The 21299-nt window shown below is 44.8% G+C and overlaps 1 protein-coding gene across 3 annotated transcripts; it reads right to left on the bottom strand.

Moving 5' to 3' along the window:
- Positions 1 to 8986: 8986 nt before the first annotated feature.
- Positions 8987 to 19853, bottom strand: fgfr4 (fibroblast growth factor receptor 4). 3 transcript variants are annotated; one of them, XM_028982734.1, is made up of 21 exons: positions 19385 to 19853; positions 18083 to 18305; positions 16383 to 16543; positions 16105 to 16243; positions 15950 to 16003; positions 15580 to 15843; positions 14906 to 14995; positions 14642 to 14808; positions 14406 to 14529; positions 13105 to 13295; positions 12856 to 12994; positions 12574 to 12767; positions 12285 to 12430; positions 12071 to 12192; positions 11866 to 11976; positions 11596 to 11786; positions 10893 to 11015; positions 10499 to 10569; positions 10026 to 10163; positions 9742 to 9847; positions 8987 to 9645 (listed from the first exon to the last, which is right to left on the bottom strand). In XM_028982734.1, the coding sequence occupies exons 2-21, from the start codon at positions 18174 to 18176 to the stop codon at positions 9484 to 9486; spliced, it is 2787 nt and encodes a 928-aa protein (XP_028838567.1). In that variant the 5' UTR covers positions 18177 to 18305; positions 19385 to 19853; the 3' UTR covers positions 8987 to 9483. The 3 variants fall into 3 exon arrangements, with proteins under 3 accessions (XP_028838567.1, XP_028838568.1, XP_028838569.1); XM_028982735.1 differs by having other exon boundaries at positions 15580 to 15840; XM_028982736.1 differs by lacking the exons at positions 18083 to 18305; positions 19385 to 19853 and adding an exon at positions 17236 to 17416.
- Positions 19854 to 21299: the final 1446 nt, after the last annotated feature.

Here is a 21299-nt window from a genome sequence, read left to right as displayed (position 1 = left end):
GAGTAACTGTGGCACAATGAAAAATGGAAAAGGGTGACTGGTCTCATGAATCATGTTTTCTTTAAGATCATAAGGATCGTGGGGGCATATGGTTTGTCTAATGTAAAGAGAAATTCATTACATTAGAAAAATTCAGGAATTTTGCAGTGTTAAAAGTGGACTTGGTCTCCAAAGTCCTCAGATCTCATTCTGACTGAGAATCCATGCCAACATCTTGATGCCAGATACCACAGGACACATTCTAAGGTCTTGTGAAATCAATGCCTCAACTGGTCAGTGGTACGTACGTAAGATTTTAGTGTTGTGGACTGAATACTGAATGTGCAGCGTGTGTCTGTCTGTGGCACCACATTAAAGTAGTAATGATGTGACGTGAAGCTTTTTAACAATTTTCTAAAGAATTATGGCAAAATACTTTCACTCCTAGATGATGTTTACATAGTAAATTTTGTCAGGCTAGTAGGGGAGCATGTGTGTGGGGTGAGTGTGTATGTGTGGTTTGTTCTGGCTGCATTCCTCTGCAGTGTGTGTGTGTGTGTGTGTACAGGCCTCCGGATCTGAGAGCTACACGCCCTGTATCCCTTGCTTCCTGTTTTGGGTACAGGCACACTGCAGAGGAAGAGTGGGATTTATCTGATAATTAGGCAGATATTAACTCACAGCCAATTACCTGATGTGCACGTGTGTGTTCCTTACCATCCAAACATATGTATTGCGGTGCATGTGTGATTGGCTTCATAAATTTGTAAAAAAAATTTTGTGACATCAATTCCAAAAAGCAGAGCAACACCCACATTTTTTTTAACTAAAGCTCCTTGCTAATGAGCGAATGTTGTATCAGAACCATGTCATGAACCAGTGCACGTAGTGGCGGTGCAAGTAGTCAGGCCCTGTATAAGATTGGAAATCAATATGCACATCTACGCCCATACCTGTGCCAAATGGCAAACACACACATCTAAAACCCCATGGCAATCTAAAACCCCATGTGCAATGTGTGTTTATATCCATGACTCATCTTAACATAACAATTTAATATGTAAATTGACCAAGACAGTTGCCTAAATTCAGTTTCCATCATGATTTGGTGATCTGTGTTTGGTGTAATGTTTTGGAGTGTAAATCAATGTCCTGGCCCATTACACTCTCCAACACTAACTCCTCTTCAAATCCCTGTGAAGCGGACATTGTTAGTTGAATTTGAGTCACCGGTCCTGATATCAAACCTGTCTGTTTGGATGTTGGATATGGACGGGCTTTTGCAATGCATCACTGCCTATGAATGCAGTGATCTCTTGTCCCGCAACCATTGGAAACAACGCATTTAAGTGTCTCTGAAACCAAACTGAAGGAGAGGTTGATTATAGTTTAGATTAATCTTTTATAATTGTAAGTTTAAAGACATAGTACAACAGTACAACAAGATTGAGGCCCTGCCCACCATCCCTTAGTGCAAAATGCCATAATCAAGAATAGAAAATTAAATGGCAGTATAAAAAAAGAACAGAAATACTCATAATGCAAAATAATATGTAATAAATACAAATCTGTAGAAGAGTGTGCAAATCAAGTTGACTGTGAGAGGTAACGTACTGGTATGAATTGTAGTCAGGTGCAATGTAGTAGCGGCAGAGCAGATACATTTTGTGTATTTGCAGTTTATGTGTTTGAGTTAATGAGTTCTTTAGCCTGATTAGTTCTTGACCTCAGCGCCCTGAATCTCCTGCCAGAGGGCAGCATCTGAAACACCCCATGTCCCGTGTGTCTCTAGCGATGCTGTGTGCCTTCCTCAGGGTAACTCTACTGAGGATCCACAGAAAATGGAGTTGCTGTTGGGCCTTCTTTACTAAAGCCAAGGGGTTGGAGCGCCATTTCAGTGGTTATAAATTGATTATAGTGATTTAATTCAACTAAATAATTATTCTTACTTTACGGCGGCATGCTGGAGAAATATGTATAATGATAAATATTTGATTTCTCCATTAATTATAACTGTATGATCTTAGAGTAAAATAAGGCCTGAGGTCTGACATTGTGGTGAATATTGCTATATTATTGATCAGTTATAATGATGTTGATTCATGGGTTGAAAGGAGTTGGACAACCATATGCTTGCCATATAAAGCATTTAGGGGGATGTTTATTTATTTTGGCTGAATAATAAATGAGTGAACGTGAATCTGAGTTACCCAGTAACCAACCTGGTCAAACATCCAGCCTGATGAAGATCTGCATGAAGCAAGACAGTCAACTAAACCTAAGCCAACGCTGATATTCTGTTTCAGATGGCTAATGACATTGGGGAAGTGGCGGCCAAGCAGGAAAGGAAGTGGACCCTTAAGGTTGCTATATCGAATCCCGAACAAGTTGTCACTGAGGTGCCACTGAGCACCGTCCCCACACACTGCTGCCTGGGTGCATTTCATGGCCGCCCACGGCTCACCAAGGGTGATGAATTAAAAGCAGAGGACACGTTTTGTTGTGTGCATCATATCCTGTGCTTGCTGTGCATCATAATGACAATACTTTAATTTCACTTTCACATAAGAGTCTTAGTCCAGACCCATTTTACACTCAACAATTTCCTTTGTGCTGGGTCTTGGTTTTGGCATGCACATCATTTACGTTACAGGCATGGAAACACGTAAACAAATTATTAAGGCAGCATTTAGCAGCTTCAGCACATTCACAGACAACAGTTCCCCCAGCCCTCCTACATTGTCCAGAGTGCAAACTTTGTTATGACTTTTCAGCTCAGTGAAAACACCTTTACAAACCTAGGCGCCACTGCACACGCTGTGCCTCTGGAGTTGATAAAGTGGCCTCGGCAGGGGGGTTATTAATGTTGATGTGTGTGAAGACCTGGCAGTGGCGGGACCCAGCTCCTTCCTTCTGATTGTGGGCAGGGCTCTTCTGCTCCTCCCTCCTTCTGTTGCTCCCTTCCTCTCCAGTCCACCCCTGAAATCCAAGCCAAATCAATTATGCTCCCCTACCACCTCCCAAATTACAGAGCAATAAATAACCCCGCGGAACTGCGTTGCAGCTAAAGAGGGCCTCTTGTCAGTGGTGGAGAGTCTGTGGGCCCCTTTCACATGCTTCCGTTCTCTTTCTCACTCTCGCTCTATCACTCCTTCGTTTCCTCTCTGTGGCTGTAGAATGTGCTATGGCATCTCTGGTTTCAGTGGTCTCTATTGTGCATGACCTCTGCTCCCACAGTAGGTTATGCGATCCAGCCTGTAGCGGCTCATGACTCTCTGCTATGGCACACTGGGGTACAGCCAGCACCAGAAACCCGTTGCCAGACCCATGTTCCATTTTCAGGCTGCTATGAACTCTTTCCTTAAGTGTCTCATCACTGTGGACCTCAACAGCCATTTATTTTATTAGTTAGTGAGCAGAGGGGATTAATTTGATTCGGGACTTCAGGGACAGGAAGCCATGTGTCATCTAAATGTTGAACTTGAACCCAAGGACATGAGTATTATTTCAGTGATTTAGGTGGATATACAGAGGATTCAATTATATGCAGAGGTGGGCAAAGTGCTCACATTCATTACTTAAGTGAAAGTACAGATACCACTGGTGAAATGTTGCTCCACTACAAGTGAGAGTCATACAGTCAAATTTTTACTTAGGTTAAAGTACAAAAGTAATTACTTTTATTTATTTTTACTTATTTTTTTTTTACTTAATCCCAAAGGAAATTGCTTCTCTGCTTTTAACCATCACCCTTGGTACCCAGGGGAGCAGTGTGCTTTTACATTTACATTTACAGCATTTATCAGACGCCCTTATCCAGAGCGACTTACAATCAGTATTTACAGGGACAGTCTCCCTGGAGCAACTCAGGGTTAGGTGTCTTGCTCAGGGACACAATGGTAGTAAGTGGGATTCGAACCCGGGTCTTCTGTTTCATAGGCGAGTGTGTTACCCACTAGGCTACTACCACCCTAGTGGCACCTCAGTGCATCTTGGCGGATCGGGATTCGAACCAGCAACCAACTACTGGCACTTTTATGAAACCAACTGCAATACCTACTTCCTCTGATTAGCACAACCAATCTTTTTTTACATGCTAGTATTAGAAATTACAGTTATTAGACAAGCCTCTGCTTAGTGGTCAATGTCAATTCACTGGCCATTTTGGGCACATTAATGTGATTTCTTTCTAAAAGCTCAAACAAGTTTTCATTGCAAACTTTAACTTGTAGCTAATAAAATGCTTACATACCTCAATATGTTTGCACAGGTTGGAGGGCAAGTTTTCATAGGCCATAATATAGTTGGTTTTAGGCAGACACAGCATGCACTTAAAAGTGCAGCATCTCGCATTGCAGAAACCTAGTACCGGTGTTGAACTCAATTTTTAAAAATACTATAAAAATACTACTCAAGTGAAGTACCTATACTAAAAAAAACTGTACTTAAGTACAGTGCTCAAGTAAATCTAATTCATTACTGTCCACCTCTGACTATATGACAGTTGTTGCCCATATGGGACTCATGCATCACCTGCACAGTTTTGCTGTCTGGGGAGTGTGGGCCATATATTCTGCCACTACAATACTGAGATTTTAATACATTATAGTCCAGTAAAGTACTTCAGCATGATAACCAAAACTGCTTCTACGTTGTGTTTCTAAAGGTGATTAGTCGTGGGATCGAGTGGGCTTGTCAGAGGGTGTTCATTTATTTAAATCCTGTTCAGAGCAAATGTATTCATTTGAACGGGGGCCATCTGTTATACTTTATACTTTATACATCAATGTAGATCGTAACCTCGACCATAACAAAAATTGTATCTAACAGTATTATGAAATAAATGCTAATTACAGCAAATGACTGTTCATAGTTCACTGAATTTTACAGTAGAACACTGGAAGTTCTGACTGTGCAGGATTTTATGGTGCTTTTTATTGCATTATACACTGGTTCAAAAGAGTTGAATGATTTTTAAAAACTTCAGTATTCAATATAGATTCAAATGATCTTATTTCGTGGCTATAAAATAAGTAACTGAACAAATTAAGGAACACAATAGGGAACACAAATTAAGTGCAAAAGTGACTAGATCATTTTTATTGGAAAGGCCTCCAACTATTTGCATTTGTATGTAAGTGGCTTGAGTATTTGGGGACATGAATTTGAATGTTCCCAGGATTAAGAGACAGAGGGAGAGACACGGAGGTGGCCGGCGCAGAGAAACGCTCAGACAGATAAGCCATTGTGTGTACTTGCCGGCCAGGGACTCACTCCCGGTCAGGGAGTGGTTATACATTTACAGAGATAAAGCTGCAGAGTGACTCAACTCTTGTAGCAGCAGTCGCTGATACACTGATAACCCTCTTCCGCAGAGAGAGTGCGAAAATATGTCCACGTTGATATGCCGTTATCCATCTACGAATTCCGGACTGTTTTTTTGAGTGTGCATTTGTGTTGGATGAGTGTGTGAGGCATTGGAACACCAAGGAGCATTGCACAATGATAACCACGACATGTTAATCCAAATTGTTTTTTTCACATGAGTTTTCCCTTTTTTTGTTATTCCTTGACAGTGAATATGCTTTGTTCTTTGACAGAGGAATGCAAAATATTGTTATAAAATCAGTCTATGAGGTTGGACAAAGATAACAGAGAATCAATTTTTTTCTAGAAAAAGGCCCAGAATTTGTGCCAAAGTCATATTGGACGTTGCATGTCTTTGGAAAGGTCAGGAATGGAATAAAGACTACAGCGGTGGGTGGCTAACCCTGAGTATTTTAGAGTATGTTATGGCACTTTTTTTACAAGCTTGTTATGACTGTCACGAGCTGAGGTAATGAATGAGCAGCTGCTTATCGTGGCCGGGTTGGAAAGTGCTATGAGACCATGAGTCACAGGACAGAGTAAATCCAGAAATCATTGCCATTGCTCATAGCTGTAATGAAGCAGGTTAGACAGGATGAGTGAATATTACACTGAACACTTATTCATGATCATTTTTGCCCTGTCATGGTTTTATGAGCCCTTGGAGGTCTGCGTGACATCAGTGGGCCGTGTGGTGGAATGGCAGCCGTGACACTTTGTAATTGTGCCTTTAGTAGTCACATACCATTCACATTAAAGGGATGTAGCACAGCTACTTCAAGGCTTCATCTGGCCCTAAAAAGAGCCACCATTATGTTCGCTTGGTTTTTAAAAAATGTTAGGTTGAGATAGGAGGACAAGGCAAACAGTTCACTTAATAATGTGCTGTCATTGAAAACTGCAGTGCTGTGTGTAGCCAAAAGCAGTCCCTCTGATAAGCCTGACTTAGATGGATTGTGCATGTGGGGTGATATGTGTGTAAGTGTAAGTGTAGTGTGTTTGGAACATACAGTATGTGTGCAGTATTGTGTGCCTGAGAAAGTGTGTATGTATCATGCAGTGTGTACTTTTAAGTGCAGAATATGTGAATTGTGAGTATGTATTCATGTAAATGTATAAAGGTTTTTAACCCAGAAATAACAAAACAAGCCTGGCAGAGGATTTAAACTTTATTTTAATATAAAATAAATTTAATATAAAATAAGTAAAAAGTGCCTTTTCCAACAAAATTATTTAGCATGGCTAAATATGCTGCATTTTCATTATTATTAGCTTCGGATTAGTCAATGCTAAGATCAATTCAGATTCCGAATATTAAAATAACTATGCCCATCCGTGGCTCTGAGCACACCTAATTGCCCAGCATCCAGCTGGGAGGCTGCATTCACAAAGCCACAGGCAGCCAGGAAGATAAGAGCATTGTGAAAGAAGATGGTGCTTCCGTTGGGGATTCAGTCATCCCCCCATCCCAGCAGGGCCAGTTCCTGAGTCAAGCCGGGGAACTCAGTCAGCACATATTTAACACAGAGTCAACACCAGGGCTTTTGGTTTTCCCGCTGGTTCGGCTCCGGCAAGATTTGTACGTACGATTGAGCAAACCTGTCAACACTTTTAAACAGGCCATAGCGAGGGAGGGACGTTGAGAAACCTGAATATCTCCCTCAAAAAACACAAAACAAAAAAGAACTGGGCAGTAGGACAGAAGAGATAAACACTACAAAGGAGGCTCACACCCTCAGCCTGACGCCGGCTCACTCCCCCTATCTGTGCATGGTCTGCTCAGACCATTGAGAACAAGCTAGTGGTGTTGCTCAGTGTAAGCAGATAAGACGTTACACGAATGAACTGCGGTTCAAAAGAAAGACACCCATCATGGTGGCGCCAGCTAAGATGCCTGACTGGATGGTAAGAGTCAAATCTCCCTGGCCAGCCAATGCCCTTCAGGATAAGAGCTGAAATGTGTGGTCAAATTTTATTTTCCAGGCCCACTTGGATGTAATGGATATGAAGCCACAGGTTGTCATTGGTAAGAGGGGGGTGCTTTCTGGAGACCTTTGTGGAAATGAATTCGGTCGGGGGCCATGAGTAGATCTCAGGTTTGTTGACCCCCCCAAAAAAACCTCCTGCCCCCATCAACCTCCTGCTGGCCCAAGCATTTAGGGTATGTAGAGACATGAGGCAGGAGGTGAGGTCAGCCATTGGCCCCTTATCAGCCCCTGGCCAGCTGGCTGAGATTGTCTGGAGACCTGGGAGTCTGCCCCTTATCAGGGTCTGCAAAGCCTGCTCCCCTCCAGCTCCATCCGTCTGAGCAGAATTCGCTCCGACACCCTCCTGTTTCTGCACTTTTGATTTGCCACACACGACAGCTAAAACTGGCCATGCTCTGGAGGTGTATCAGTAACTTAAAAGGCGACAACACGTCCCACCCCCCCTTCGGGGCACATTCAGGACATATTGACAATAACGCAAGTGGCAACAAATTTATATTTTAAATTACACTTTATTTAATACAAAAAACAAAACAATAAACAAATAAATTAGATACTTTCTAAAATAATTCTCTTGAGGGAAAAATGCATAAGAATATTGCGATTGTTTACAATTAATGGAATGTTGTGAAAGTCAGAATTTCAGAACCATATAATTAGTAGTAAAGTCTGTGGTGGGTCATAATTTGAAGTAATGCCAGAGCTTTTAAATAGCAAATAATGTGTTTGGTATTCGTTCAGAGGTCGTAAACAGGTGTAGCTGCCTTGGAAATATTAATAATGTTGAATTTGAGCTGTGAAGGTGTACATGGAACAAAATTAGATTGATCATTGCTCTCTCGCTCCCTCTCTCTCTCACACACACACACACACACACACACACACCTCAGGGCTGATAGATTGTGAGGAATTTAGTTCAATTAACTTTAGAAAACAGAAAAAACAAAAGGGGAATCCTGCTTATCTGCTTTTGAGGGTCAGACTTTGCATTCCCTGAACAACACAGTCAGGTCTGAGCCCTGACCAGCCCCTCAAACATTAGCATTTGTATCTTAAAAAAGATGGTGCAAGGATAAAGATGGGGCAGCTGGAGACATTAACATAATAAGGGTGCTTCATTTACACACAAGCCAAGGCTGTCCCCCTCCCAACTATCTCCCCTGCCACCCCCACCCTCCCCTGCCTCTCCTTTAACCAATCTCACAGCCATTCAGAGATGCGTAGAGCCCTATTGTCCAGCTCCGGCCTGCACTTGGAGCCCCACAAAAAAATCGTGAGATAGCTAGAAAAAAAACTCGTCCAGGAAACAATGGATCACCCTCCCTTGCCTCCAGCTTGCCATTTAAAATTAATCTCGGCCCTTATTTCACATTCACATGAGTCCTTTTGCTGTCCTACAGTGCTGACAGTAGACGCTTCCCGCGTTCGACAGCAGAAGATCTTTTTTTTTTCTGGTTTATCAGTATGCCCCCTACCCTTGAAAATGGAGTTGGTCAGAATGAGGAACATTAAAAGCTGAAGAGATTTGGTGCTGACAGAGTGACAGAGGTCTGTGTGAATGATGGGTTGAGCAGATTAAAAATGATATATATTTGTTGCCACCCCTAACCAGAATTATATTGTTTTTCTTCACCAATGCAACACTCACTTCATATCATTTAGAATAATTTATAGAAGTAATTGTCTTTTTAGTGATATGTACATATAATATTTTAATATATTCACAGGAAATAAAAAACAGGCACTTTGCTGCCACTACATCAATTTAACACAAGATATCCTGAGATTTAAGACAAATTTTCTTTAAATAGTAAAATGTAGAATAATTTTATATAGAGAGAAATTTATATTTAACAATGCTATCTTTTATATCAAAATAAATGTTCTGTTTTGTACTTTCTAGTTTTAAAACACTCTGTTTACAATACTGTTTGGATAACTCAACAAGAGCACATGGAGAGCATCAGCCCATCTTAACTTAGATGGGCACAAGCTGCAATGCCAGAGGTCTTCCTGTTGGGGAATAAACCAACCTGATAATCTGAAGCAGCTTTTTCTGTAGTGCCAAAGTCTTTCAGTACCGCTTTTTTTCCATGTGACGCTCCAAGAGCTAGTGCCTGCCATCAAAGTAAAACCACCACTGTAAGATCTACATGTCCATTTGAGAGCGTACGTTGTGGTAACCCAGGAGACATGGGTCGGTGGACAAGGCATCATGGGTAAAGACTGAATCGTTGTCTGACGAACAAGAGCTGGAGGTGTCTTCGCACGATGGTGAGTATTGCTCGAAAGGGGTTGACAGGTCCAAGTACTGGTGGAAAAAAGACAAACGCAGGTATTGCGGTAATTTGTCCAGTTCAATCTGCCCCAATGTCTCCAAACTGTAGATAATTTTTGGGAAACTCACCTCGTCTGAAATGGACAGCAGGAGTCTGTCAAGCTCCTCCACTAACTGTTTGAAGGTAGGCCTCTGGGTGGGCACGGCATGCCAGCACTCTCTCATTTTCATGTAGCTGGAAAGACAAAAATACGTTACACTGAAGAACTGGCACAGAGACACTTGCACCACGGACCTAAAAGTAAATGTGAACGTTCAGCACGCTCCGCCATTAAACTGTTAATAAGTGCTTGTATTCACCACAATTAAACGAATTGTAATAATAGGTTTATTATAAACATATAGCTGCTCACAGTTCATGGGTGCAGTTGGAAGGCTTGTCCATGCGATGGCCTTCCTTCAGCAGCTTAAACAGCTCCTCCACTGGAATCCCAGGGTACGGTGAACCACCCAGAGTGAAAATCTCCCACATTAAGACTCCAAAAGACCAACTGCAGAAGACAAAACAAGAACCCATGAGCCTGCAATCAAACAGCTACATGTCCTGCCGACACTTTCTGAAGAGAGGGGCGACCACGAGCTTGTACCACACCATGCAAATCCTCTGACAAAACACCTATTCATTCGTTAAAAGGCTTATTTTCACTCGTTAAAAACGTACAAGGGGCGAATCAGAATGAATCTACGCTAGGGTGCTTTCCTCAGCCCAAATAGCATTATGATTAATCTGAACAAGCCAGCCGCATTCTGGCCAGTCGGGGATTCCGGAGGGCCTTCGTAGTCAGCTGACTGTCTGGCAGGGTTGCAGTGATTAAGTGGTACTTACACATCGCTCTGGTGCGTGTAGACCCTGTCAAACAAGGCTTCTGGTGCCATCCATTTCACTGGCAGGCGTCCCTGTAATTAGACACAACAAGATCACCGTAAGTGGACAGTCAGTTGGCGTGCCACGGCAGTCTTCTTCTCCCTCTCTCTGGCTCCCTTGTCTGAGACAGAGCAGCCTCGGCCACTAATCTCCACCCTGTCCTAATTATCTCCCATTAAGCTGGCTGCCAATCAGTTGGGGACATATCAAACATCTGTCCTTAAAAGAATGGAAGCTGTTAAAGATGCAGGGTCTGGGGATGCAAGACAGGATGCAGACGGACCCTGATGTTTACCAGAATTGGGGGTTCAAGAGATAAGCACATGCATAGATTAGCAAAAAAAGATTAACCTACATTGGTTGTTTTCTTGTAGTAGTCGATCTGGTGGACTCCTCTGGCCAGGCCAAAGTCAGCGATTTTCATGACATTGTCGTCGGTCACCAGGACATTCCTTGCAGCCAAGTCTCTATGGATGCACTGTTTGGGTAAAAAAAAAAGACATTTGTTTTGAATAACGTTTGAAAAACATTTGTTTTGAATAACAGCATTCCAAGATGATTCAGACCAAACGTTGCACATAGAAAGCATTGGTAAATTTTGGTTTGAGGGGCATAACTGGATGGCACTTAAAATAGGGTTAGGTTTGTGTAAAGAGTTCTTCCCCCGCTCCACCAGCTTGCTGGATTGCGCAGATATCATTAAGTCTATTTTGGCCACTTTTTTTTTTAAATAGATATTGCATTTGAGGACTGGGAGAAAGAAGAGAGCTGAGGTCCAGGGTTCTGTGGCCCCATAATGGAGGAGGTTTCTCAGACAGCTACATTCTTAGCAGGCCACAAAGAGCCAGTAATATGATCCTGCGTGCAGGCGGGCCTCTGTGGCCTTTATGCAAACAGATTTATGGCGCTGCTAAAACTTACAAAAGCCCACAGAGGAGGCAAGGTGGGACAGAGGAGTGGTTGAACATGGCCGAACCTTTAAAGGGGTTGAGGAATGCTTGGAATCACGTGTCTAACAAAAGGTGATGAGTTGATTAAACAATGCTGGAAATGCTTACTCTTTTGGAGGCCAGGTACTCCATGCCACGGGCTACTTGGTAGGCACAAGAAAGAAGGTCCTTGAACGTGAGCTGTTCCTCTGGCACCTTGGTCACGTCAAAAGTGTAGTCCATGCCGGGTGGACGACGTGCCCTCAGATACTCGCGTAGGCTCCCCTTGGAAGCGTACTCCACCAGTACATAAAGGGGACCTGACAAGATTGTTTCATCAGTCTGACTGTTCCATTGGACAGTTGCGCAACAGAAGAAGCAACAGAAGATGGAACCTACCATCCTGTGTGCAAACACCAAGCAGGTTGATGATGTTCTTGTGCTTATCCATCACCTTCATCAGCTCCATTTCCGAGATTAGATCAGCAAGGTCTTTGTCAGTTGCATCATCTAGTTGTGAGATTAAAAAAAGAACATTTCAAATATACACAAAACATATCAAGACAATGAATGATCATTAAATACATTTGCAAAATGTTCAAACCTTTCAGCATCTTGACAGCCACTGTGGACACTTGATCAGGATTCTCCTTATTAAGCCCATAAGATTCAGCCCTCACCACTTGCCCAAAGCAGCCCTCACCCAGTTGTTTGCCCAAGGTCAGGCTAAAAATCAAAGTCACAAATGCCAGTCAGCAATGAAGGCCATAACAAGTGAATAACAACAAAAGAGAACAAGAACTGGGTCTGGTCCTTACTTTTCCCTTGGAAATTCCCAGTCTGGATCGTATGGAAGCTCAAACTCCATCACTCCGGCAAGCATTGGCGAGCAACTGGACGACAGCCGAGCTACCCTCATCAGAGAAGCACTGGACTTCCCTGATGAATTGGACTCCACAGAATACTAAAACAGAAGACACAACAAGAGGTTTTGCATTGACACAAAACAGGATTTGGCATTAAAATGCAGTGAAGTTTTTGGAAAATCTAAGTTTTTTTAACAGTGTGATTGTGTTCGATTTGTTGAAGGAATAGACCATCTCTCACCTGCCTACGCAGAGGGAACTTAGAGAGCTTCTGGACAGGTAGTGCATCGAAAGGTTCTCGGTTAGGATGTGCTTGCATCCGACAGAGCACCACGATGATGATGGCCATGACCAGTGCCAAGAAGCCCGAAGCATAGATGATGATGTCCGTGTACCTGGTCTCCATCCGATCTGCCTCCCCGGCCACTTCTTCTTCTGTGAGATGAAACAACAGCACACTGCTTAGTCATAGAAGACTCAAGCCAGCAGACTGCAGCATTGTCCAAGAGAACCCTGTGATTACCTGACAGGACAGTGAGCCAGGCTGACTGGTACGAGAATCCAATGGAGTTGCCGGCCAAGCATGTGTATTCTCCAGCGTCTTCCATGGTGACATTGGTCAGGTACAGAACTTCTACCTCGGACATGTTCAAACTGCCTGTCTGAAATGATCAAACAAAGCAAAGCTTAGTGAATACTATTTATATAAATAGACTCAATCTGAAACATGTGCATTAAAGTTTAAGTCAAGCAAGTATAGGAATTTTTTTACCTTTAAGACTTGAACGTATGGGATGCCATCAGGGCCATAGCGGCTGCCATTCTTCTCGATGTGCTTAAGCCACTGGATGTGAGGCTGGGCATCACTGTAGACTTTGCAGAGGAACTGCACGTCACCACCCACAACTGCAGTGGTGTTGGCAGGGAGGCCAGCCTGCAGAATTGGCCGATGTGGAGAACGTTCTGAATGGAACAAATCACATTGTGATAAGATCATCCAGCTGGCTCATTTAAAATATCTTAATAAGCACTATGTGCAAGTTTTTTCTGAAGTGGCGCCAAGTGCTTTGCTGCATGATAAGCATGGGGCTTTTTATCTAGTGTAAGGTCAAAAGCATCCTCAGGACTTACATAAATAAATACAATAAGAAAGAAACACAACTTTGACACGCAAAGGATTAAATAATCCACAAAGAGGAAGTATCATGAGCATGAGGGCTTCAGATATAACTATACCCCAAAAAACGCAGTTCTTTCTTGTTTTGGCTATTTATATTAGTCCTGAGGATGCTTACATTCATGAACAAGCCCCACCTTACATTCATGAACAAGCCCCACATTTACCTTGTAGAGCGACTTAGTACCAGTTTGAAAATCTTGACATTATAAAAAACAACTGAACGTGTAAGAAAAATATATCACTCTGTTAAAGAACACAAAAGAATTACTACGAGTCAAAATATGCAGCCTGCTGAATATAAAACTACTAATCTGATCAGATTGTCCTGGAAGGGAGAGCGATAAGCAAAGCTTGGTTTAATTGGTGCTTGCACTAATTGGTGACATTTTTCCCCCACCAGTCTTGTCCAGTGGAATACTTTGAAGTCACAAAGCTTTCTCTTTTTTTTTTTTTTTTTTTTTCATTGTGATGGCTCTTTTCTGCTTCTCCTGCATGGAGACAAACAAACAGGTCTGTCACAGGTCAGGTAGAAAACTGTTCTGGACATGGCAGCTCCGTGCGCTTCCAGGCACGTACAGCACAGGCCGACGCCAGACCGTGGCCTTCTCTGTTGTGTCCATCCCTTACCACCCCCTCTGACACTTCCCTCAGTGTGGATCTTAAATATCTGTGCAGACATCTAAAGCCAGCGAATGGACTCTGGCGCCTCTCACACCCTATTTCCGAGGTCTCTGACTCTTTTTTCCTTCTGAACAACCACCGCCAGTGCAGACAAGGCATTCCGAGATTTGACAGTAATCAGCCCTGACGGCCGCTAAGCATCGCCGGCCAGTAGTGGCTCCACATGGAGCCAGGCGTCTGTCTAGAGCAGGCCGACCAGCAGGGTCTCTTACCCAACACGTCCAGGAGGTAGCTGTGGATGATGGATCCGTACTTGTTCTCCACCACGCATGTGTAGTTTCCCCGGTCTGAGGGCACGACGCTCTCCATCACCAGGCTCCAGTGCTGGTGTCGCAACTACAGCAATTAAATCACGACAAAAAACCCAAATCAATACATTACCCCACCGTAAAAAACAATGATACTACAATAGGATCTGTCAGTTTTCCTAAGGCCCCCTCCGAGTCACCTTAATGCCTCCGATGCGATGCTCGCCTCTGAACTCGCGGCCATTTTTCAGCCAGCGGATGGTAGGAAGAGGACTTCCCGTGGCCGGACACCGGAACTTCACCGTGTTCCCAGCAGGCACCGCATACAGCTTCTTCTCCATGCGCTGTGTGTGAGTCCAGTAAGGAGCTGAAGAAAAGCAAGCAAGCGTCTTTGAACTCAGCATCTTTGCGTTTGGAAATATAGATCTCTGCATGTTTAAGATGAAGTGTATTTATCAACTTACCTTTGCTGAGGTAGACTTGGTCATTCTCAGATTCGGACAACATGTCATCAAAACCATTGTCTTCATCATCATCGCCAGAGCCCAGGGCATCTGCAGGGAAAAAAGTTCATAAATTGATACAATTACACAAAGAAAGAAACCATATTTTATATATATAGACACACACACACACACACACACACACATATACAGGGTGGGCCATTTATATGGATACACCTTAATAAAATGGGAATGGTTGGTGACATTAACGTCCTGTTCGTGGCACATTAGTATATGTGAGGGGGCAAACTTTTCAAGATGGGTGGTGACCATAGTGGACATTTTGAAGTCGGCCATTGGATCCAACTTTTGTTTTTTCACTAGGAAGAGGGTCATGTGACACATCAAATTTATTATTAATTTCACAAGAAAAACAATGGTGTGCTTGGTTTTAACATAACTTTATTCTTTCATTAGTTATTTACAAGTTTCTGACCACTTATAAAATGTGTTCAATGTCACCAACCATTCCCATTTTATTAAAGCGTATCTATATAAATGGCCCACCCTGTGTGTGTGTGTGTGTGTGTGTGTGTGTGTGTGTGTGTGTGTGTATATATATATATATATATATATATATATAAACACATATACATACATATTAGTTTGTTTCTAGAAATATATTAGAAACCCACCCGCAACAGTGATGGTGAAGTTCCGCAGAGCCACACGTGATCCACGCAGCGTGCAGGTGTAGGACCCCGAGTCATCATAGGTCACGTCAATGATCTCCATGATGCCGGCGCGGATGTGGATGCGTGCACTGTGCTGGACTCGAGAGTCGCCCTTGTACCACAGCACCGCACCCGGCCGCCTGGAGTCACAGCGCAGCTTCAGGACGTCTCCAGGCTCCAGCAGCAGATGCTCTGAGGTCTCCTGAAGCTGGTCCTCAGAAACTTCTGGAAAAGGACATCTTTTTATTAGTCTTATCTTTTTTTCTAGTAACAGAACACTGTGGATATATTGACTGATCCAATATGGGGGTGTAACTACAGGTGTTATTACCTTCTGCTTTTGTCAGTATGGCGCTGGGGTTCAACACACGAGAAGGGATGCCCTCTGTAGGAAGAAAACAGAAATAATAGGAGTATTACGCCGGGTATGGGGAAAGATTTTGATGTAGGGCTGATGCTGAATTATTTAATTATTCACTGTATTACCTGGCATAACCTCGACCCAGGCAGACTGCATGAACTGGCCCGCCCAGGTCTCAGCCCTGCAGACGTACTCCCCGCTGTCTTCCACCGAAACATTGTTGAGAGGCAGAACGTTGACTTTGGAAATGTTGCTTTGAAGGGTCTGTGACGGAAATTTAAGGTCGAATTTTATATACTGACACATATATGATATATGACACATATATATATATATACACACATACACACACACTCAATCTGACTATAGTGTGTAATGAAGCTACTCAAGACTGAATCCTCACCGTTAGTGGGCGCAGAACGTCATTGCCCCTGTCCCTCTTGAGCCACTGTAGGTGTGTAGAGGCCGGCCGGTGAACTTTGCACACCAGCTTGACCTGCCCGCCCACTGCCACCGTGCGGTTCTCAGGAAAGCCTGGCAGGAGAGGTGGCCGAGAAGCTCGTTCTGGAGAAAAAGAGAACAAAAGCGTTCCTCAACTGGCACACCTCACATCTTTGCTCTCTTCAAATGCCCCAAATACCATGAATTGCAGCACCAATTCACACAGTGTCACAATTCAGCAAACCCTCACTGATGCAAACCCTAAGAAGCTCTAGGTGGTCCCCATGCTACTGACTCTCATAGAAATGTCACCTCCGTCCCCCTTCCCAAAATAACAACATTCCCAAACCGGCATACACAAACCCACTAATGAACTTCACCTCCTCCAGCTGGAGCCTGGCCTGCATTTGACCTCACAAGGGGGCACGAATGGTCAGCATGAAAATAAAGGCGGAGCAGCACACAAAGACCACAGGGACACAGATTGCCCTTCGCTTAGCAAAAGTGCAGATCCATGCTGTCCAAAACCAACAACAACAAAAAACCCTCTGTTGCCTGTGCTTTTCAGTCATTTGAACATAAACAATTCTACTCTGCTCTTACAAAATAAAATGACATCTACATTTGAAATGTTAGGTATGAACAATGGACACAATGTCCTGAAAGATGCTTCCTACCACCCTGCTGAGGCTTTTTGTTTCTAGAAACATCTGAAACATCTGAACACTTACACGCATGGACCAAATTCTGGCCCCAGGCAATCAAGAGTACAGGACTAGACGTTGAACTGGACCTACGGGCTTTTCCCAATGCACCTGAAACGGCATCTGGCTGCCTTGGGCTGCGCACAGCTGCCACGGAACCTCCATTCGCTCCCGCGGGACTTCTGCGGCACTCTGCTGAGCCTCACCATGGGGTCTCTCGGCCATCCCCGACTCCCCACAGCGAGGCTCGGGCTTGCAGCAGGAGAGAGAGAGAGAGAGAGGGAGAGAGACCCCCCCCCCCGAGTGAACCCCAAACTTCACCAGCAGGCCATATGTCAGCTTCTCAGCACACCTTCCCAGCAAACAAACACCGGCCCTGTTTACTGCCGACACCTCCAGCCACCGCTGCTCCTCGCACGCTCCTCTAAACGTTACAACAACACGGAGACTGTGAGACCATAACGGCAGGCATAAAACTGTGAGATGGGGTGGGGGGTGGCAATTAGCGGGGACGGCCATCAATCCGTAACCGTCATAACAACTCTCTGGGCCGAATGCTCGCTTCTCAGGCGCTTACAAAACCAAGACAGTTGCACGTTTGTACAGAGTCAATGAAAGCCATTACCCCTCCACACACACACACACACACACACACACCCCTGAACTGGCACCAGGCCAGACAGATTTACACTTCCGAGCCCGAGGGCTCATGCCGGATCAGGTAACACCGTTTACACCTACGAGTAAAAAAAAACACTGGGACCCTTTCTTTCTCCGAGCGGTTACGGGCCTTCAACCCCACGTCACTTTGAGTTAGGGAGGACCGCTTTTGTACAACGCGCTCACTGAGAGCCTCCGTGGAAACATTCTCCGGGCACCAAAATAAAGTTTCTACGCAGTCCGACTTGTAAAAAACACTCACAAATGTAGAATTAGAATAAAAAAAAAAAAAACTCACCTTTGGTTTGAACCTCCTCAGACGTGATGGCTCTTGCTGAGGCGACGCCCACCAACACCAGGAGCGCGAAGCACACCTTGCAGACACAAGCCATTGCACAGGCGTGGCCTTTTTTAAAAGCGCGTCGAGGGGTGCAAGGGAGGAAGGAGCCGCCCGTGACTTAGCCTTACCAGCTGGGCTGAGGCACCGACGGACCCCGGCTCACACCCCGAAGGTCCTGCAACTGGAGCAAAGGGGAAGAAGGAAAAAACGTCAAAACTGCACGCATTCAGTGGGGAGTTTTCTGACCCTCGGCCGGGGTCCCCGTAGATCACCCTTTTACATGCACGGGCCATGTGCAAATGCCCCTCTTGTTTATGAATAGAGTCGGACGGCCATGCGCGCAGGACCCCCAACTTCCTTCGAGCCTCCTCGCCTACTCCAGGCGTAGAACCGCGTTTTCTAAGCTGGAGGTTTGAACTGGACCCGTTTAGTTCTACGTGACCCCCATTGTAATTATTCCCCCTGCCTGATGGGTGCCCATCTGTTTATCTGTCACTTTTGTTATGTATACAGGGGAGGGGGGGACCCACAAAAAGGACCATTCACGTTGAAAAAGCGCCAGGGTCCTGCAGTGCGCGCCTGTTTACACTTTTATTGCGTGACTTGATCACAACGGGCGACGCAAATGAGACCACGCAGAAATGATTAGTTTAGTGGGATATGAAGCCGGTGGTCGCACGCCAGGGAGGGGAGGGACGAGAACACCCCCCACCCCGCCACGACATCCACGCTGGGGTCCCCTCGCGGGGCGACACGGGGACTGGGACGAAGCGACGTTTCACCCGGCGGCCAGGCGAGAAGGGAGCAGGCGACAATGAGGGGGTCGCCGAGGTGACCCCATAAATTCAAACCCGACACCGAGCTGTCCGGTTAAAAATTAACCGCGCGTGGGAAAAATGCCTCGAGAACGAGTCCTGGCTTTTTACAATTCGTTATAAAGTGCGGTTATAAACGTGCGACAGAAAAATTATAATATGTCGTTTCCTTTTCTTTTCTTTTTTTTTTACTTTATCATAGGCAGAAATGAAGACCGTTCCTGTTCCCGACAAACAACTTAAAACCGAACGAATCAATGGGACCGATTCATTCCCCCCCAGAGAAAAGCACAAAGTTCCGAATCCACACGTCGGTCACCCGAGCGAACGTGAAGATTCGTCTTTTTTTAAGCGACATTTTCGGTGCAGACTAAACGTTTCCCGGTGACATTTCCACTCGATCGCGCTGCTATAAAGCCGCACATGGCGTGCGGGAATATCCCACCTTCTCTCCCGCGTCGGGGTCCCTGCTCGGGTCGGTCTGCTCTAGCGAGCTGTGATGGACATGGTCATCGGGAGCCTCATGCGGTCCCCCGGTCGATCAGAAGGGATGAAATCAGGAATCGGTCCCCTCCAGCAGATCCATCGATAGCCGCTGTCAGCGGGGACTGTGGGGACGCAGCCTGCTGACGCCTGAAGAAACTGATCCTTGGTCCTCCGCGCAAAGTCCAGCTCCTTCTCCCCCGGGTTCAGACGCGGGACGCCGGTTACAGCGCAGGGGTCCCGGAATGCCCAAAAAATGTATATATATATATATATCAATAAAAATATATCTCTAAATCCAAAAGCTGTTTGGAGGAGGAGGGGGTTTAAGGCTCTTTCTGTTCGTCCACTCCCGGGGTGTCCGACGCGTCTCCGATGCGCTCCGCGCTCCGCGCTCGCCGCGTATTCCCGTCTCTCGAACTTCTGCCGCCGGCCCCTTCACAACAATGGACTAAAACGAGGGAGAGAGGTGTGGAGGAGGGGGTGGGCCCTGCGACCCCCACCTCCCCTGGAGGCAAGAACTGAAGACAGGGGACAGCGCGACCCCTCACTTCAGTCTGGGAACGTCTTCACTACAGGCTGACCATCAAAGGAGAAAATGAATAAATAAATCTAGAAATGTATATATATTAAAAAAAAAATATATATATATATATTTTTTTTTTAACCAACTTTTTGGCTTGATCAAGTGCTTATAAATTAAGGTCTGCGTAATAAATAAGGATATAATAAATGAGTAGAATAAACAAACAGCGGCGAGTATACTGTAAGCCGGTGAACTTTAACCTCCCCAACACGCTCCCGAATCCCGTTAGTTGCGGCCATTCATTACGTGCTTTAATTGGTTGATGAAAAAGAAACACATGAATCGTCGGCGTTTGCGTTTTGAGGGTTGAGAGAAGGAAGAATGCGTTGCATTTGTTAAAAGTGAATTAACATTTGCATTGATTTTTATTTTTTTGTAACTTTTATTATATCATTCCAAGTTTTTTTATGTTTTTGAGTGTTCAGGCCGAGTGTTCAGACGATTGTTTTGGGGTTTTTTTGGTCGGATTTGGAAAATCGCGAAAGTCTATTGCCTGAAGTTGGTAATAAATACAATGCTGGTGGAGAGGAGAGCGATGTGCAGCTTCTCCGGCAGCCCGGTCTTTACCCAGCGGCGCTAGAGCCGCATCACCAGCCCCGCCGCTCATTTTCTGCATGAGCAGAGAACACGCTTCATGAGGGAGACCATGGTGTGAGAAGAGGGCTGTAGTCCAACACACACGCACACACACACACACACACGCATGCATTATGCAAATAAAAAAAATCATTATGTCTCTCTACATTGGGGCAATCAGAAGGTTGCCGGTTCGAATATCGATCCACCAAGGTGCCACTGAACAAAGCACCGTCCCCACACACTGCTCCCTGGGCGCCTGCCATGGTGCCCACTGCTCTCCAAGGGTGGTGGTTAAAAGCAGAGGACACATTTTTGTTGTGTCACCGTGTGCTGTGCTGCAGTGTTTCACAATGACAATCGCTTTCACTTCACTATATGTGATTTTTTTTTGTAAAAAGTCTCATTTTACTTGAATTAACAGCTGAAGTGCAGATCTGGGGAAAAGTTTTTAAAAATGTTTAGGTATGTGCAGTATTGGCTTCCTTCCTTTGTGAAGACCGCTGCTGGTCAGGCTCTTTGTATGGCTGCTAGCTCCCATGCTGCTAGCTGTTCGGCTAATGCCCTCACCAGGGTTCCGGCTTTCTCATCCTCCTCTTCTCCTCCTGCGCTTGGATCTTGACACTGTGGATCAGGGGCGAGTGTTTGCACCAAAAGCTCTGCAGGACAAGCCCTTCAAATAAAGCCCTCCACATTTCTTTCTCTATTCTCTCTC

Source organism: Denticeps clupeoides, chromosome 6 (assembly GCF_900700375.1).
Source record: "Denticeps clupeoides chromosome 6, fDenClu1.1, whole genome shotgun sequence".
Classification (NCBI taxonomy): Eukaryota; Metazoa; Chordata; class Actinopteri; order Clupeiformes; family Denticipitidae; genus Denticeps; species Denticeps clupeoides.
This window is presented reverse-complemented; position numbering and strand designations above follow the sequence as displayed.

What these genes read in the sequence shown, in the direction of transcription:
- fgfr4 (XM_028982734.1), bottom strand. Translation starts at nt 18,176, where the DNA reads ATGGCTTGTGTCTGCAAGGTGTGCTTCGCGCTCCTGGTGTTGGTGGGC. An exon ending in AGTACCTGGCCTCCAAAAGA is followed by an intron (nt 11,016 to 11,595) that starts GTAAGCATTTCC and finishes TTACCCAAACAG; the next exon opens with TGCATCCATAGAGACTTGGC. An exon ending in TCCAACTGCACCCATGAACT is followed by an intron (nt 9,848 to 10,025) that starts GTGAGCAGCTAT and finishes TTGTCTTTCCAG; the next exon opens with CTACATGAAAATGAGAGAGT.